At 39.0% G+C, this 20,372-nt stretch overlaps 1 protein-coding gene across 12 annotated transcripts in view; it reads left to right on the top strand.

The window, feature by feature from the left end:
- Positions 1-20,372, top strand: part of KMT2C (lysine methyltransferase 2C) — a 290,786-nt gene that overhangs the window by 82,657 nt on the left and 187,757 nt on the right. For all 12 annotated transcript variants that reach the window (XM_073009508.1, XM_073009512.1, XM_073009515.1 and 9 more), the window contains one exon: positions 16,242-16,383. In XM_073009508.1, coding sequence (XP_072865609.1) covers positions 16,242-16,383 — 142 coding nt within the window. The remainder of the gene's footprint in view (positions 1-16,241; positions 16,384-20,372) is intronic.

Raw genomic sequence — 20,372 nt, 5'->3', positions numbered from 1 at the left:
ATTGTATCATTTTTTTGCTTCACATATTTCGATATTCTGTTTAGACACACATGGTAAGTATTGTTATGTCTTGGGAATTAACCTCTTTATCATTATAAATTGCCTTTCTTTATTCCTGATAACTTTGACATCTGATCTGTCTGAAATTAATATAGCTACTCCTGCTTTCTTTTGATTATTGTTAACCTGGAATATCTTTCTCCATCCATTTCTTTCTTTTTTTTTTTTTTGTGGGGGGAGTCTCGCTCTGTCGCCCCGGCTGGGGTGCAGTGGCCGGATCTCAGCTCACGGCAAGCTCTGCCTCCCGGGTTTACGTGGTTCTCCTGCCTCAGCCTCCCAAGTAGCTGGGACTACAGGTGCCCGCCACCTTGCCCGGCTAGCTTTTTGTATTTTTTAGTAGAGACGGGGTTTCACTGTGTTGGCCAGGATGGTCTCGATCTCCTAACCTCGTGATCCGCCCGTCTCGGCCTCCCAAAGTGCTGGGATTACAGGCTTGAGCCACCACACCTGGCCCATTTATTTCTTATCTATATGTAACTTTCTATTATAAAGTGGTTTTTTTTGTAGGCAGTATGTACTTGGGTTTTCTTTTTTAAAAATCTATTCTAGGCCATGCACGGTGGCTAATACCTGGAATCCCAGCATTTTAGGAGGCCGAGGCAGGTGGATCACTTGTGGTCGAGAGTTAGAGACCAGTCTGACCAACATGGTGAAACCCCACATCTACTAAAAATACAAAAATTAGCCGAGCATGGTGGTGAGTACCTGTCCCAGCTACTCAGGAGGCTGAGGCACAAAAATTGCTTGAATCCGGGAGGTGGAGGTTGCAGTGAGCTGAGATTGTGCCATTGCACTCCAGCCTGGGCAACAGAGCAAGACTCTCAAAGGAAAAAAAACCAACCTATTATAACAATTTCTGTCTTTTAATTGGTATATTTAGACTGTTGTTATTCATAGTGATTCTTTTTTATTTTTAGAGACAGAGTCTCACTGCATCACCCAGGCTGGAGTGCAGTGGTGCCATCATAGTTCACTGTAAACTTGAACTCTTGGGCTCAAGCCATCCTCCCACCTCAGCTTCCCGAGTAGCTGGAACTACCAGTGCTCAGCCTCCCAAGTAGCTGAGAGTACTGGTGCACACCACCACTCCTGGCTAATTAAAAAAAATAATTTTTTTGGAGAGATGTGTTCTTGCTGTGTTGCCCAGGCTGGTCTTGACATGCTGGCCTTGGCCTCCCAAAGTGCTGGGATTACAGGGATGAGCCACCATGCCCAGCTTCAGTGATTGTTGATATAATGGAATGGATATCTACCATATCTGTTAACTGTTTTCCATTTGTTGTCCTTATTCTTTGTTCCTATTTTTGTCTTCCACTCTATTTGTGCCTTTTGTGGTTTTACTTTGTTTTATTATAGTTTTTTGAGACAGAGTCTTGCTCCGTAACCCAGGCTGGAGTGCAGTGGCGCCATCTCAGCTCACTGCAAACTCTGTCTCCCGGGTTCGCGCCATTCTCCTGCCTCAGCCTCCCAAGTAGCTGGGACTGCAGGCGCACGCCGCCCTGCCCAGCTAATTTTTTATGCTTTTAGTAGAAACGGTGTTTCACTGTCTTAGCCAGGATGGTGTCGAACTCCTGACCTCGTGATCTGCCCACCTCGGCCTTGCATAGTGCTGGGATTACAGGCGTGAGCCACTGCACCCAGCCTGCCTTTTGTGGTTTTGATTGAGTAATTTGTATGATTCTGTTTTCTCTCCTTTCTTAGCACAGTTTTTTTTTTTTGAGTTGTTGCCTTAGAGTTTGTAATATATATTTACAACAAGTCCAAGTCTGCTTTCTAATAACACTGTGCAGTAGTATCTCCCTTTAACTATGGTTTTGCTTTTCACAATTTGGGTTACCTCCAGTTAACCATGGTCTGAAAATATTAAATGGGAAATTCCAGAAATGAACAATTCATAAATTTTAAGTTGTATGCTGTTTTCAGTAGCACAATGAAATCTTGTGCCTTCTGGCCTGAGATGTGAATCGTCTCTTGGTCCAGTGCATCCATACTGTATATGTTACCTGCCCGTTATTCACTTAGTAGCCATCTTAGTATGATTGAAAAAACATACTGGATATATTGGATTTGCTATTACTTGGTTTCAGGCATCCACTGGGGGTCTTGGAATATATTCCCCATGGATAAGATGGCATCACTGTAATTTTCACTTCTAATGTGAGTACTTTATAAGAACAAAATAATTCTAATTCCTCCCTCCTATCTCTTGTATTGTTGCTGTCAGTCATTTCACTTATACATAAGCATATATATTTATACATAAGCAATCATAATTGAATACATTGTTGCAGATATTATTTTGAACAAACTTACCTATTGGATCAGTTAACAATAAGAAAAAAGTTTTTTTAAAATTTTATCTTCACTTACCGCTTCTGAGATGCTCTTCCTTTCTTGATACAGATCTAAGTTTTTGACCTGTACCATTTTTGTTCTCTCTAAAGGATTTCTTGCAAGGTAGGTCATCTGACAACAAATTCTTCAATTTTTGTTTGCCTGAGAAAGCCTTCACTTTTGAAGGATAATTTTGCAGAGTATAGAATTATAGGTTGATATTTTCTTTCTCTCAACGGGTTACATATTTCCTTCTCTCTCTTCTTGCTTGCATGGTTTCTGAGTTGATGTAATTATTACCTTAGGTATTTTTTTTCCCTCTGAGCTCTTTCAGGATTTTTCAGTATTCTGTGGTTTGAATATGATGTGACCAGGTGTAGTTTTTTTGGGCATTTATCCTTTTTGATGTTCTTTGTTGTTTGGTTTCTGAGATTAATTTGAGGACATTTCTTGTTCTTCGTCTCTTTTTTCTTTTTAATATTTCCATTACATGTTATCTTTTTGTAGTTTTCTGTATTAAACATTCTGTTCTTTTTTTTTTTTTTTTTTTTTTTTTCTTTTCCCCAGTCTTTTTCTCTTTGCTGTTCAGGTTTGGAGGTTTCTTTTGAAATATCTTGAAGCAATGAGATTGTTTCCTCAGCTGTGTGAGGTCTACTGATAGGTTCACTGAAAGCATTCATCATTTCTGTTAAAGTTTTTTAAAATCTCTTTCATTTTAATCTCTAGAATTTCCAGTTCTCTGCTTACATTGCCTATGTCTTCTTGCATGCTATCTACTTTATCTGTTAGAGCCGTTAGCATATTAATCATAGTTGCTTTAAATTCCTCATCTGATCATTTCAAATTCCCTCCTACATCCAAGTCTAGTTCTGATGTTGCTCTATACTGTGTTTTTTTGCTTTTTAGTATACTTTGTAATTTTTTTTTCTCTGGGTAAAGACAATAGCTGTAAATAGGCCTTTAGTAATGTGGTGAGCCTTGTAGGAGGAGGGGGAAGTCTGAGTTTTTTATTCTTCCTCCCTGTCCTGCGCTTTCACTGCTCTTAGGTGGGGCAGAATGGCCTAGAATGGGCTAGAGTTAGATAATTCTCTTAGGCTAGAACTGTCTGGAGTTTATTTCTTTTCTTGTAGGTTAGGCTTTAGTTAAATAGTTTCTCCTGAAGGCAGGCCTTGTTAAGAGAATGCTCTGGTGTATTTAGAAATGGTTCCTTTTCCCCTCCTGCTGTTGAAAGCAAGAAGGGATTTTTCTGTGAAATTCACTATGAGAAACTGGTAGAACTCCTAGAGATAAAACACAAAACTGTTGGGCCCCACAATGACTGGGTCCCTCTGTAGTTTTTATCTTCCAGACTTCTCCACACTGAACCTCCAGCGTTTTGTCAATTATGGTTCAGATTTTTGTACCCATGGAGGTTTTTACCCATGGGCTTCTGGTCAGGTAAGTTGTGATTCTTGTCTGTCCCTCCAATTCTGAGGGTACCTGTTTGCCCTGTGACTTTATTGACCTTATGCATCTAGCAAAAGTTGTTGATTTTTCAGTTTAGCTTTTTAAATGTATTAACTATAGTTATAGCCCTTTTCTAATTTGGTAAGTCAGTTATAACTAGTGGAATGGATTATAATTAATAGTTAACAATAACTAAGTTAATATCTATCCATTAGTATAAATATGTCTCATAAATAATATTAATCTTATTAAAGTAATAAAACTATTTGATTTAATATCAACATTACCATTTGTGAGTAACCTTTGAGGGATTTCCACTAATGATGTCTATCATACTGCCTTATTTATGTGTCACAATCTTAGATTATCTTCTGGTCTAGTTATTTGTTACTTTTTCGTTGTTGCTTATGTAATAACTGTTGGTTCTTATTTAGTGGTGGCTTTCAGATGTTAGTGTTTAATTGACATAGACAAGATAGGGGTCTTTTGCTTTGTCCATACACTTGATGAGACAGGTGGAATTGGAGTTCCAAAGCCTTGCATATGTTACTTTAATTCAGTGCCTTTTAGTTATTTGCATATGTTTTAAATATTCAACTTTGTGTAAACCCCATATATGCCTTTATTTACAAGAATAGAAACTTTAGTGATATTATTATTTTAAAAAGTGGACACCCCAAATTATTGTTTGTACATTTTGAGTATAGCTACTCATTGAACAGGTTATGGTGACATTTGGCACAAAGAAAAAGCCTGGATTCTTGTTACATTAATTGGCCTAACAATTTAACTTTATCTATCCTTTCTTATCTTTTTTTGGTGTGAAAGTTTGTAATTGACTCTTGTCTTTTTGAATTATCAGGTTTTTCTTCGGATAATATTTTCCACTAAGTTTAGTAGATTATTTAAAATTATGTATTGTGGTGGTAGATATTGGTGGTGTCTGTCAAATAGCTCTGGCACTCTCCCTTCTGGATATGTGGTGGAATTACACAGCTCCAAGCCTGCTTGAGGGGCCCATATGATTGTGTCCAGTGAATTGTGGGTAGAAATCATATGGGTCACTTCTGCACTGGAGCAAAACCCTCCTGAGCTTTTTTCTTGTGTAGTCCTTGTTTGAAATACTGACTGCTTCGCCGGTTTAGATGAAGAGATGGTGGAGCAAAGCCACCTATATGTCTTTGATAAGCCATACATAATCTTCAAACTGAAGTTTAAAATGAAAACGTCAGCTACTTATTGCCATGTAACAAATTATTTCAGAACACAATGGCTTAAAAAGCAAACATATTTCATGATCCTTGTGGGTTAGGAATTTAGGTCAGGCTTGGCATCAGGTTGATGCTCTGCTGACATCAACCAGAGTCATTCGTTGCTGTTCAGGTGACACTTGGGCTGGTCTAGAGGATCCAAGACAGTTTCATTGGTTGATTTTTGTTTTTAAGGCCTAAAGTTAAATTTCAGAAGAAGATCAGTATTGGTAGAAATAACTGTTATAAAGATGTATGTTTTAATTTGTTGATTTTATTTTCGTTTCTTTCATTAATTGCAAAAAACTCCATTAAAAACATTTAAAAGTTACGTAGGAAAACTGAAGGAAATATTGATAACAGCTAAATAAAACACCTAGCGAACAGCTGACTTCTAACAATTACTATTTTTTTTTCATTTATTAGCAGTCTATCCTACTTAAACAATTACTGTTTAAATTAATGCCCATATATTTTTTGGCTTTTGACAAGTATTGGACTCTTAAGCTTTTTGAGTTTGCATTAAAACATCACATTAAATATGATAACACTAATGTATATTTGTAGAAACTTATGGAACTGTGGATAAGTATAAAGAGAGTAAGTCATCGGTAAAACTGTTAACTCCCAGAGAAAATTAGTGCTTTTTTTCTATATTTACTTTTAGTTGCTTAAATTGTTCTGTGAAAGCAGCAACCACATTCGTATTATTAATCAGTGCCAATATTTAATTAGTTTAGTGAATATAGGGTTAATAAATAATTTGCTTTTTTCTAATGTAGTGCTAATACTTTAGCTTTACAACACAATTTTGATGACATTGGATACACTAGATTCAATGAGATACATCCAGGAAACATAACTGTCAGGAGACAAACTTCTTTCAAAAGAAGGAAGGGACATGGTTACACAATTTCTTAGCTATGTTTTCTTCTGTAGTTTTAGTAGGAAGCAAGCATGAAAAATATTGCCATTCTCTGGAGGTAAGGGAAGTAAGTTATTCTATTTAATAGCTGATTAGGCTGGGCATGATGATGGTGGCTCATGCTTGTAATTCTAGCACTTTGGGAGGCTGAGGTGGGAAGATAACTTGAGCCCAGGAGTTTGAGACCAGCCTGGGCAACATAGTGAGTCCCTGTCTCTACAAAAAAAAGAAAGAAAGAAAAAAAAAAAAAAGCCAGGTATGATAGCATGTGCCTTGTAGTCCTGGCTAGTGGGGAAGCTGAGATGGGAGGGTACCTTCAGCCCAGGAGTTTGAGGTTATGATGAGCTATAATTGTGCCACTGAACTCTAGCCTGGGTGACAGAGCATGAGCCCATCTCTTTTTTTTAAAAAAAAAAAGGGCGGGGCGTGGTGGCTCATGCCTGTAATCCCAGCACTTTGGGAAGCCAAGGTGGGCAGATCACGAGGTCAGGAGATAGAGACTATCCTGGCTAACACGGTGAAACCCTGTCTCTACTAAAAATACAAAAAATTAGCCAGGCGTGGTGGTGGGTGCCTGTGGTCCCAGCTACCCAGGAGGCTGAGGCAGGAGAATGGCGTGAACCCGGGAGGCGGAGCTTGCAGTGAGCTGAGATCATGCCACTGCACTCTAGCCTGGGCAACAGAGCAAGACTCCATCTCAAAAAAAAAAAAAAAAAAAAGTTGATTAAAGCATAGAGGGAGGAAGGCATATTTTTTGGATAACTGGTTGATAATGAATGTCAGTGTTTACTTGCATAGTTAGTAAATATGAGTTATTTTTAAATATATTATTTTTCTCTGTGCTTTTGTAAATCTTTGTGTCTGTATATACGATTTATCTGTTTATATTATATGATTAACATTAAGCAATTATCGAACATCATTCAGGTTTTGTGATAGCTCTGGTTTATAAAAACAGATACAGCTCCTGTTTTCATAGAGCATATAGTCAAACTGGGGGTGTGGTCTCCTGTGAATGGCACATATAGAACAGGGGTTCTTAACTTTTTCGGTGCCATAGTCCCCTTTGGTAGTGTGATGTAGTCCATGGACTCTTTTTCAAATAGTGTTTTTAAATGAGTAAAATAAAAATATACCAAAATAGGATTACAAAGATAAACAACTGCATTGAAATAAAAATAAGCCAAACTTGTAATTTTGTGACATCTTTTTAATCCACACTTAAATTATAAAATCTAGCAGTGAATTTTGTAACTATTGTAATTTTGAAGTATTGATGATGGTGAAAGATATTTTGGGATATCTGCAACAACTGCATGTGATAAGAAAATATCCATGATTTCTGTTGGTGACAAAGACTTAGGTATCCACTAATACCACTGTGCTTGCTACTTACATTCTTAATATTTTCTTAGAATTCTAAATTTTGGAAGTGAGTAAAAATGAGAGGTTAGTAAAAATAAAGAAGTAACTTCTCCCTCTAAAATCCCGGAACCCTTGAATAAGCAAACTTTAAAAATCCATTGAAAAAGTAGGGTACTTTGAAAGAATATACTAATGTATTGATAAGGGAGTCCATAATTGACCTAAAATATTTTTGACATAGTCTGTTATGCTATCAATGTTGGTAAGTTTGTTCAGTATATTTGTAGGCTACATACAGTCCTTTCAAAGAAGTATTTAACCTTTGAGGGAAATACTTTTGTAATTGTTAAAAATCAAAATGCTTTATTTCTGTGAACTTGACTGTGAGATAAATATTCTCTCCACTTCATAATTTTATTCAGCAGTGCTTAAAAAAGAGAAAAACTGTATTTTTAGTTATCATCTCATAGTCTTTATATTCAGTAAATGGTCACTCAGTAACATGGTCCTAGTAAGACTGTTAACATTTCTCTTTAATATTGATGTATTTATAAAACTTACAAGCTACACTTTGATGCTATGCCAGGTGGGGGAAGTAGTGAAAAGAGCACATCAGGCTTTAGAGTTGCACAACCTGATTTTGGATCCCAGCTTTGTTTTCTATTAGCTTTGTGATCTTGAGCTTGTAATTAACTTTCAGATTTTAGTTTCCGTATCTTTTAAATGAAGAAAATATGTTAGATGTTGCTCTTTTTTTAAAAGAGAAGACTTGAGAGAGAACTATTAGGCACACTTTGATTTATCCTTTTAGTTTTAGCTGGGCTTCTAACACCTTTCTGAAGCCTTTCTGAGCTGTATTACCTACCTCTTCCCCTTAACTCCCATCATACCATATGCTTACCAGCATCGTGACTATTACTGTGTCCCTTTTTTTTTTTTTGAGACGGAGTCTTGCTCTGTCCCCCAGGCTGGAGTACAGTGGCGTGCTCTTGGCTCGCTGCAAGCTCCGCCTCCCAGGTTCACGCCATTCTCCTACCTCAGCCTTCTGAGTAGTTGGGACCACAGGCGTCCACCACCACACCTGGCTAACTTTTTGTATTTTTAGTAGAGACGAGGTTTCACCATGTTAGCCAGGATGGTCTCTATCTCCTGACCTCGTGATCCACCCACCTCGGCCTCCCAAAGTGCTGGGATTACAGACGTGAGCTACCGCGCCTGGCCTATTGTATGCTATTTTTATTTTCAGTCTTTCACATAGATCCATTAAACGTAGGGATCTTGACTATCTTTGTAATGACTGCCATTTGAATAGAAATTATAGTATGTAGTTGTTACTCAGAATTTTGTTTGGTAAATAACCATTCTAAATTAATGATATATTAAGTCTGGAGTATAGAGCCAGGAGGGGCTAAATAAATGTTCTCTTTATTCCCGTTACTTCTCATAATGCAATTTAACAATTCATGATATGACATCAAGAGTTAGAAATTGAGTAGGTGAGGGCCAGGCGCAGTGGCTCATGCCTGTAATCCCAGCACTTTGGGAGACTGAGGCTGGTGGATCACGAGGTCAGGAGATCGTGACCATCCTGGCTAACACGGTGAAACCCCGTCTCTACTAAAAAATATAAAAAGTAGCCGGGTGTGGTAGCGGGTGCCTGTAGTCCCAGCTACTAGGGAGGCAGGAGAATGGCATGAACCCGGGCGGCGGAGCTTGCAGTGAGCCGAGATCGCAGCACTGCACTCTAGCCTGGGTGACAGAGCCAGACTCCGTCTTTAATAAAAAAAAAAAAAAGAAAAAAAAATTGAGTAGGTGAGGTGGACAAGTAAATCCATAGACTATAGTGTGTGAATGTAGATAGAGGTCATCAGAGTAACAGCTACATCACTACACTTAAGATGTTGAGCTAAGTGCTTTTCATGCATCCTTTTTTTTTTTTTTTTTAAAATAATAAAGACAGTTTTATACTAGGTGGTATTGTCTGTCTTTTAAATGACCAGCAAAGTAAAATTGAGATGAAGTTAAATAACTTGCCAAAGGTCACATGGCTAGCAGATGGCAGAGCTAGAATGCAAACTCGGAACCATTGGATTCCAGGCCTTTGATTTTAACTAACACAGCAGACAACTTTTGCTGTTAAACTTTCTCATGTCTTAGAACCAATTTATGTAGGATAAATTAGAGTCATTGGAGGTGGAAAAGTAAAGGTTTAAAAGAGGGTATGTTATGAAATTATTTAAGGGAAAGGGTTAGATCTAATTTATCTTTGCATCCCCAGAGATATGCCTGGCACATAGATGATGCTATTTAATGAAGTGCACAATCTCTTCAAGTTCTCTTAGGAATTTACTTACATGTGATTAGGTTCTCTTTTTTATTGTTGTTGAGACAGGGTCTTGCTCTGTCGCCCAGGGTGGAGTACAGTGGTATGATCTTGGTTCAGCCGCAACCTCTGCCTCCCAGGCTTAAGTGATTCTTCCACCGCAACCTCCTGAATAGCTGGGTCTACTGGTGTGTGCCACCAAGGCTAGCTGAATTTTTTTTGCTTTTGCCATGTTGCCCAGGCTGATCTTGAACTTCTGGGCTTAAGTGATCCTCCTGCCTCCCAAAGTGCTGGGACTACAGGTTTGAGCCACCACGCCAGGTCAGTGATTAGGTTCTTTAGTATGTTACCACTGTACATGTGCCACCTCGTGGATGGAGATTATCCATAGATAGTGGCTACAGATGAAATTGCCTCACCTGTCCTTGTCCCAGGGTTGCAGTGGTCCACCAAAATGACTTTGGCGCATTTTGTGACCAAGTGCCATTGCCTGTGTTTAGGTCAGGTTCAAAGTAAGGGGAAAGATATATTGGGGATTTTATATTCAAGAAAAATACCACACTGAAGTTTTAAAAATGCAGTGTAAATTTTTAAATGTCTGCTCCAGTTTCCACAGTTTGGCTTGCAGGCAGTTTGAGCTAATTGAACCTTATGGAAGGCAAAAACTCTGCAAAGTGTTGGAGTAGCCAAACCTGGACTACTTTATTGGCAAACTTCTTTCTTTAGGCAAAGCATAGGATAGTATTCAAGAGTACATTTTAAATAATAAACTAGAGATAATTAAGTACTGGCATCAGGAGTATTTCCTCAGATATCGCTGGGTTTCTAGTCATTTCATCCGGAGCATCTCTGGATGACATCTCTGGTTGGATCCCTGGTTGACATCATTTTTATCCAGAGCAGTGTGTTTTACATTCTGCTGCCAAACTCTGACAATTGTTTGAAGACTAGGATTAGTAGAAGAGAGAGAGACATAAACACTCAATTGTCCTGCCTTGACTTTGACAGATACTAAGATCTAACATATTCTACCAAATGAAGAGTGACAGTTAAAGACAGCTTCTATTATTACCTGAAGTATTGCATATTTAGTGATACCTTTTTTGTTGTTTGTTTCTATTTTGTGGCAGGAATTACTGCTACCTAAGAAGCAGTCATAGAGTCCTCCTTATTTGTTAAAGAACACAAGACCAAAACAACAAAATCTAAACCAAAAGTAAAACCAAAACTTACCACTCCCTACTGTTGCTGTAGCAGATCCAGGTTAGAACCATGGGCAGAGCCAGTAATGATAATAGCTAGAGGAGAAAAGAGAGCAGGATGAACTCTGAAAGCCTGTCTTCTTACCTGCTTTGTGGGATCAGATCTGGTGCTGATCCTATTTCTTAAAAAACAAAAACAAACAAACAAAAAAACTCTATAGTCTGAATCTGTTTTTTTCCTCTTTGAAATGCAGGAAACATAATTTCAAAAGGTTGTATACCTGCAAACCTACCGACCAACCAGTAACATTAACGTTTAACTTTTCTGTTTCCTTCTGGCTCTAATTTGAGGGAGAGAGAGACACTGTCCTACTTGTTTTCCCTTAGCTGTAAGCAATAAAACTCCCCTAAAAATAATAAAAGTGCTGTGTATTTTCTTTTGTGGGAACAAAAATAAGGAAAAAGCTGAGACTGTTATATACTGTGCTAGGAGAAGGACATTTTTGACTAGAGGTCATATATGGTAGATAGCAGCATACTAAAAGGAAACAGACAAGTCATACTTTATTGGAGGGAGCACAGTTTGGGAGTGGGGATAAATGGATCTGGCTCCAGGAAGAAAAATGTTTCCAGGGTAATGTAATGATTTCTGACCCTGGTCCATTTGACTCGTTGTGAGTTTCTGAAGGCACTATTCTTACTCCTCCTTTACGTTTGTCACTTATTTTTCTCTTCCCCTTTCTTATTACCCAGTAGTAAGAATGGTATAAAATGGGTATATCCCAAAATGTGTCTGGGCCTCTCTGAGTAGAAATGAAATGCTTTCATAAAGATATTTATATATATGATAATTTTATAGTACTTTGAATATAATAGGCAGGCAGAGAGTGTCTCTGTAGCAGAATTGTATTCTTTTCTATCTTTGGCTGTAAAAATACTAGAGAGAGGCAACACAGAATACCCTTTGGCTCATTCCAGATGCTTTCCCTAGAGCTACAGGCTCTGTAGGTACAGTCTGCATACCAAATAGGTTGTAGCTGTATTAAATATTTTAATACAGCATAAAAAGGGTCAGTTGATTTTCAAACTCCATTATCAATGTCTCACGGCCTGATCACCAAGCCACTTGAAGTTTTTGTTATGGCAGTTCTTCACTCTTGATACTAGTTTTCTGTGTTAATTAGGGCATGGGTTAAGCTGCTGTAACAGAGATCCCAAAATATAGTAGTGGCTTAAATAAAACAAATTGAACTTTCTCTCATGTATTTCTGAGGATGGAAAACTTAGGTTGATGAGTCGTCTTTTGCTCCAGATTATTGTTTGTTGACCCAAGTTTCTTCTATCTTGTCTCTCTGCTATCACCTGGAGCATTGCCCCTCATTGACAGCATTGCGGCTGGGTTGCTGTCATGTCCATTCCAGTACGTAGGAAAGGGGACTATAATTTAGTTAAGAGCAGGTCACTTCCTTTTAGATGATGAAGTTGCACAGTTGCTTCTGGTCATATTCTCTTGGTAAGAACTTGCCATGGTTTGCTGCAAAGAGGGTTGGGGAATAAAGTCTCTAGCTGAACAGTTATGTGCCCTACTAAAACTTGAAAAGTATAGAAGATGAAGAGTATGGTTTTTGTCCTTTGTGTGCTTTCTGCAGGTTTATGTGCCTTGTTCATCTTTGGAGTTCTTTAGCTATTCTTGATCTGAATACCTTTTTTGAGGGGAGGGATTCAAATTGTATTTATTTTCTCTCATCTGCGACACATTCATTTTGTTCATGAGGTCATTTGTCACATAGAAATGTAAATTTTCATTTTATGATTCCTTTTGAATACAGACTTACGTATTTGTAGATTTGATTCTAGGTACTTTATCAATTTTGTCTCTAGGGATAGACAGGACACCTTGATTGGCAGACTGCATAAACAATTTAAGGTCAGCTTTTCTATTTCAATTTTTTAAAAAAGAAAGGAATCATGTTAAGTATGAAAACCAAAACCATCTGTTTGATGCTTCATGTTATCATTAATTTTATGATTTGATGGGATTTACAGTTATTTGTAGTTTTTTCTAACTACGCAAGCATAGTTATACAAATTGTTCATTTTTCACAATATTTTTCTAAAATTCATTTTGATTGTAGAAGATAGCGTTTTTTTTTTTTTAAAAGGAAAGTCAGGCCGGGCGCGGTGACTCAAGCCTGTAATCCCAGCACTTTGGGAGGCTGAGACGGGCAGATCACGAGGTCAGGAGATTGAGACCATCCTGGCTAACATGGTGAAACCCTGTCTCTACTAAAAAAATACAAAAATCTAGCCGGGCGAGGTGGTGGGCGCCTATAGTCCCAGCTACTTGGGAGGCTGAGGCAGGAGAATGGCGAAAACCAGGGAGACGGAGCCTGCCATGAGCTGAGATCCGGCCACTGCACTCCAGCCTGGGTGACAGAGCAAGACTCCGTCTCAAAAAAAAGAAAAAAAGAAAAAAAAAAAAAAAAAAAGGAAAGTCAGATTGAAGTGCTAATCTGAGTGATAAGAGATCAAGTTTTGTGTGAAATTTAGTGTTCAAGATGCTAAATATGTCTAGTGTATAGTTGAAATATGGTGTGGAACTCAGGAGACAAGTTGGTGCTAGAGATGTTGGTTCACAAATCATTAAGTCCAGAGGGAATTGTTGAAATGTGAATAATAAGTTCTTCAAAGAGGAGCTTATAGGCTGGGCGCAGTGGCTCATGCCTGTATTCCTGGCACTTTGGGAGGCCAAGGCAGGAGGATGACTTGAGGCCAGGAGTTTGAGACTTGCCTGGGCAGCATAGTGGGACCCCCATTTCTACAAAAAGATGAAAAAGAATGTGGTAACACGTGCCTGTAGTCCCAGCTGCTTGGGAGGCTGAGGCGGGAGGATTGCTTGAGCCCAAGAATGTGGATGATCATACTACCTCACTGCAGCGTGGGCGACAGAGTGAGTCCTTTTCTCAAAAACAAAAACAACCAATCAACCCAGGAGTGTATAAAGGATGTATAGACGGCTATACCTATATTTAGAGGTCTAAAGGAAATCAGCTGAAGAGATAGATATTAGACTATTATATCTCCCTGCTTATAAAAGATAGAAGAACCTTTTACTAAGGAGGAAGTGGTCTTGGTGTGAAATGAATTTTTAGGATGTTTGAAGAAAGCTTGTGAGTGGTGACTGGATTGTTAATGCTTTTGCCGTTGATCCATTGGTGGTGTTGATGAGAATAACTGTGTGTGTGTGTGTGTGTGTGTGTTTTGAGATGGAGTTTAGTTCCTGTTGCCCAGGCTGGAGTGCAATGGCATGATCTCGGCTCACCACAACCTCCACCTCCCAGATTCAAGCGATTCTCCTGCCTCAGCCTCCTGAGTAGCTGGGATTACAGGCATGTGCCACCATGCTCTGCTAATTTTATATTTTTAGTAGAGACAGAGTTTCACCATGTTGGTCAGTCTGGTCTCGAACTCCGGACCTCAGGTGATCTGCCCACCTTGGCCTCCCAAAGTGCTAGGATTACAGGTGTGAGCCATCACACCCAGCTGAGAATAATTGTTATAATAGGCTGTATACAATTAGAAAGGTATAGTTGAAGGGGAAGGTAGTAGAGTTCAGTCAATTTATTGTGCCATCTCATGAATTTGGTGGTAAAAGGAAAGACGGAAAAGGAGCTTGAAAGGACTTTAAGATTTTTTTGTTTGTTTGGGGTTAGTGATGCAGAAAGGTCTAAATAAATTTCAATTTAGAAAAGGAGCCAGCCAAGAACATGGAACTGCATCGTGAGCACTGGTGGGGAGGTGTAATGTCCCTTCATTCTAGTAATAGAGTATGACAGACAGAGTGGGCATATAATTTTTATTAAATGAGAAGAATGATGTTAGGGGTAGTGGTGTATGGAAATCCTCTCAGCTGTTAGGTTGCCTCCTGAGAAAGAACATTTAAGGTGTTTGGGGTTGGACTCAAGGAGAATGGAAACAGGCAGTAAGGTGAAGGTTTGTCCTTTTCAAATGTTAAGCTTTTAGAATGACTAATAATTAGAACACATAATGAGTCTTTTAATGATAATATAAAATGTGAAACGATTTTTAATGACTCACTTTGAAATACATTTGTTCTGTAGACCAATTGCTATAATCCTGAAAATAAGATTCTTTTTTGGCCGGGCGCAGTAGCTCATGCCTATAATTCCAGCACTTTGGGAGGCTGAGGTGGGTGGATCAGCTGAGGTCGGGAGTTTAAGACCAGCCTGACCAACGTGGTGAAACCGTCTCTACTAAAAATACAAAAATTAGCCAGGTGTGGTGGTGGGCGCCTGTAATCCCAGCTACTCGGGAGGCTGAGGCGGAAGAATCACTTGATCCCGGGAGGCAGAGGTGGCAGTGAGTTGAGATCGCCCCATTGCATTCCAGCCTGACTGACAGAGTGAGACTCCATCAAAAAGAAAAAAAGAAAAAAAATTTTTTATTTTTGTTTTTGAGGTAGGATCTGGATGTGTTGCCCAAGCTGGAGTCCAGTGGTATCATCACAGCTCACTGTAGCGTCAACTGTCGGGGCTTGATTGATTCTCCCACCTCAGCCACCTGAGTAGCTAGGACTACAGGCATGTGCCACTATACTTGGCTTATTTTTTGTAGAGATGGGATGTCACCATGTTTCCCAGGCTGTCTTGAACTACTGGGCTCAAGCAATACGCCTGCCTCAGCCTCCCAAGGTGCTGAGATTACATGTGTGAGCCACCACACCTGGCCAAAAATAAGATTCTACTTTTGAGATGGGGTCTGGCTTTGTCACCCAGGTCTGAGTGCAGTGGCATGATCCTGACTCACTGCAGCCTCCGCCTCCCAGGTTCAAGGCATATCCTTCTATCTCGACCTCCTGAGTAGCTGACACTATAAGCACTCACCACCTTGCCTGGCTAATTTTTATATTTTTTGTTGAGATGAGATTTCACCATCTATCCCAGGCCAGTCTCAAACTCTTGAACTCAAGGGATTTGCTTGCTCTGGCCTCTCAGATTGGTGCAGGGATTACAGGCGTGAGCCATCATGCCTGGCCAAGATTCTTAACATTTATTGCTAGGATGAAACTTCTCTGAGTCAGCTATAATTTGGGCGCAAGTAAAAGTGTACCATGCTTCACATTATTTTGGTAATCATTTTGCAGTAGAGAATAAAGATGCACAGTACCACTAATTATGTGCATAAACTTTCCTGTATTAGTGAAGTATTGTTATTTGTTGTTTCTTTTTACATTGTGACCTATGCTTTATAGATAAATTCACCAGTGATTAATATAAATACCAAAATGACTCTGTTTTCTCTTGTTTACTGTTAAGCGGAAATCAAAGAACAATCTGCAGAAGAGGATGCTGAAGCAGAAGCGGATAACAGCAAACAGCTAATTCCAGCTCTTCAGCGATCTGTGTCTGAGGAATCGGCAAACTCCCTGGTCTCTGTTGGTGTAGAAGCCAAAATCAGGTTAGAGAATGAAGGCAGCTGGATTGGATATTAGTGACAGGAATAAAACAGTGAATCGACTATAGAGAAAATTCAAGGAGTATGAGTTTAGGATGAAAATCTGGGTGGACTTTTATGACTTAGTAGCTAAATTTGAAGCTGATGCCTCTGTGTGTAACTGGGTTGAGTACATCTGTGGGCTTAGGCAATTGTAGAACACGGCAGCACACTAGAGTTTTACTCTAGTCACCTCAGGCCAGTACAGAATATTACCAATGTGCTATTCCTAGCAGAAGACATAAATGTGAGCGTTTAGCATGATAATTAATTTTTGATACTTACCTGCAAACTTAAGTTTATACTTTTGTTCCTTACCTTCTCCCCATTCATTAAAAAAGGAATCACAGGACATTATAACCTATGTTTTTTTTTCTTTCTTTTTTCCCCCCACCCCCCCCCTTTTTTTTTTTAGATGAAGTCTTGCTCTGTCACCAAGCTGGAGTGCAGTGGCGCCATCTTGGCTCCCTGCAGCCTCCGACCCCCTGGTTCAAGCGATTCTTCTGCCTCAGGCTCCCGAGTAGCTGGGATTATAGGCATCACCACCATGCCCAGCTAATTTTTGTATTTTTAGTAGAGACAGGGTTTCGCCGTGTTGGCCAGGATGGTCTCGATCTCCTGACTTCATGATCCGCCTGCCTTGGCTTCCCAAAGTGCTGGGATTACAGGCACGAGCCACTACACTGGGCCTGTAACCTATCATTCTGTAATTCAGCTTTGAAGTCTTAAGAGTTTTTAGACCTTGTTTGAAAAACATGAATAAAATAATGAAATTATCCATCAGTTTAGTACTCCCATGTTCTTCCCTCCCTCCCTCTCTCCCTCCCTCCCTTCCTCCCCTCGTTCCTTCCCTCCCTTCCTCCCTCCTTCCTCTCTATCCCTTCTCCCTCCTTCCTCCCTTCCTTTCCCTCCCCCTTCCTTTTCCTCTTCCTTTTCTTCCTTTCCTTTCTTTTTTTAATTTTTTAATTTATTTTTTTATTTTTTGAGGCAGGGTCTTACTCTGTTACCCAGGCTGGAGTGCAGTGGTGTAATCACAGCTCACTGCAGCCTCAACCTCCTAGGCTCAGGTGATCCTCCCACCTTAGCCTCCCAGGTAGCTGGGACTACAGGTGTGTGCCAGCATACTTGACTTATTTTTAATTTTTTTTTTTTTTTGGTAGAGATTGGGTCTCTTTATGTTATCCAGGCTGGTCTGGAACTCCTGGGCTAAAGCAGTCCTGTCTCAGCCTCCCTAAGTGGTGGAATTACAAGCATGAACCACTGCACCCGGCCTCTCTCATCTTCTTGAAGCATTTTCTTTCGTTTGCGTTTGGGACATCTCACTCCTCATTTTGTCTTTTGCTAGTTGCTGTGGAGACTCTACATGTTTATAATTTTGGAATTCTTAAGGATAAATCTTCAGATATCTTGTCTACTTTTTGTCTCTGTTCACCCCCTAGGAAAGAAAGCTCATTCATTCTGATAGCTGTAACCTCTGTGTGTGCCCTTAAGAGTCTCATGTGTTCATTTCCATTACTCTTCTTTACCTGATCTCCAGACCTTTATGTCCAGTTGTCTGCTTGACATCTCCATTTGGAAGTGTGTTAGACACCTCACCCTTAACATGTCCAATACCGTGCTTGATTCTGCCTCCACCTCTGCCCCAAATCTGCTTCTCCCCAAGATTTCCTCATTTCAATAAATAATGCCAATATTCACTCGGTTGTTTAGTCCAGAAACTTTGGAAGTTAATCCTTGATTTCTATCTTTTCTCATACCTTATAGCTCAACTTGATAACCCAAGCAACTTGTTACTGCCTTAACTTGCCTCCCATTTTGGTTGAAGTCACTGTTATCCGTTGGAAGTTGTAGTAGCCTTTTAACCAGTCTTTCTGCTTCTCTTTACCTTTCCATAGTACAATTTGTTTATAGCACAGTTGCAAAAATTATTCTAATAATGATAATCAGGTCCCCACTATCCACTCTCTTTCATGACTATTATATTTAAATTAAATATTTAATTATATTCATAATTTCAAGTACTTACCATGTCTACAAGGTGTGATCTGTTCCTGTCTCTCTCATGTCATTTGTCACTCACTGTGCTCTCACCACATTGGCCTCACTCCTTTACATGTGCTGATGGGGTTTCTGAGAGCTTTGGTGCTTGCTTTGCTTGTCTCCTGGTTTACCTCCCAGAGAGGACACCTTGCTGATAATACTATATCCTCCTCTGAAGGGCCACATTTAGCTTAGTCTCAGTCAGCTCAGGAAAAAGAACATACAGTGTGAATCAAGGTAAAGAACACACTGGTGTTGGTTATACTGTAGTCCTCTCCTCCTCCTCCAGTATTTTTTGGGAGGTTTGAACATTTTCAAAATAAAGGAGTAGGATGGAAAGGAAAACAGCAGCAGCTCCCACCATATTTTACATAGTAACCTGCTATTTTTTTCTTTTCTTTTCTTTTTTTTTTTTACTTTATGTTCTAGGGTACATATGCACAACGTGCAGGTTTGTTACATATGTATACATGTGCCATGTTGGTGTGCTGCACCCCTTAACTCGTCATTTACATTAGGTATATCTCCTAATGCTATCCCTCCCTCCTCCCCTCACTCCACAACAGGCCCAGGTGTGTGATGTTTTCCTTTCTGTTTGTGGCACTTATTATTTTCCAGCAGTTCATTTGACTGTCATGTGAACTCTGAAGGCAGGCACTTTGCTGGTGGGCTTTGTTCACTGCACTGTGTCCTGCACCTAGTAGTCCCTGACAGAGGTTAGGTGCTGTATAAATATTTTTTTAATGAATAATGAGTTCTAGTTGATTGAAAAACGTTTAAAATTCGGCTTAAATTTTTGTAGTTTGATACTACCATAAACTTTAACTTTTACTGTGTTTTCTGTAGAAATTAGAAATGGTGTAATGCATATGTGGAATTGAGAGGTACAGAATGCAGAATATTTGCTAGTTTAGAGCAGGTGCCTGAGAGCCTTCTGAAAGTATTCTGTGTCTCTGTATCCTCTAGGCCTACTTCGGGAACCCATTGTAGTTCTTAACTTCCTTGCTTGGTTCTTCTGCAGATCTTAAGGACAGAGTATGCCTGACTGACTTATCTTTTTGTCCCCTGTGAGTAGCACACTGTCACTGTTAGTCCTCATCTAATACTTGTACAAAGAATGAAAGTTAAAAGCTACTCATGAATATGTGATAATTTCATTTATAATAATCATGGCCTATCAGTGGAAAAGAACAGGTTACTCAATAATTGGCTATCTACATAAAAAATATAGGTAGATTGATGCTCATACCACATGGAAACATAACCTTGAGGTAGATTAATAAGCAATGCCATTGTTATTTATTTATCCTGGGCTATACTACCACTACCACTGTTACTTTCATTAGACAGGACAGAGTGAATGTACACTGTGAGAAGGCCAGCGTACCATAAATACAGACCTGATGTTTATTCCAGGCTCCACCACTTTTGACCTTTATTTATTCATTTTTATCTCTCTGTCCCATAGTCTCCTTAAAATAGGATATACAGATGGAATTTAATGAATTTTAATGGTGCAGTATATAAAATGTTCTAAATGAATCTGTAGATAATCATCCTATTACAATTAATAGGATTTTAGCAAGATTGCTAGATACAAAATCAAAATGCAAAAATCACATGTATTTATATATTAGGAACAGAGTTAAATGGTATTTTTTAGCATATTATTTTCCAATAATATAAAATTATATGTGACTAGGATTATGTGCAAAAATGTAAGACTTTTACTAGAGAAAATTATAAAACTTTCTGGAAAGATTAAGGAACACAGACATAATAGAAATAGAATATTCACATTTTAGGGGATTCAGTATTTTAAAGATATTCTTTCCCAATTTATCTGTAGGTTCAAGAAATTTCTAATAAAAATTTCTACAGTAAATTTTACAAGCTGATTTTAATTTATATGA

Source organism: Chlorocebus sabaeus, chromosome 21 (assembly GCF_047675955.1).
Source record: "Chlorocebus sabaeus isolate Y175 chromosome 21, mChlSab1.0.hap1, whole genome shotgun sequence".
Taxonomy (NCBI): Eukaryota; Metazoa; Chordata; class Mammalia; order Primates; family Cercopithecidae; genus Chlorocebus; species Chlorocebus sabaeus.
Note: the sequence above shows the minus strand (reverse complement) of the source record. Positions and strands in the feature narration are given on the sequence as shown.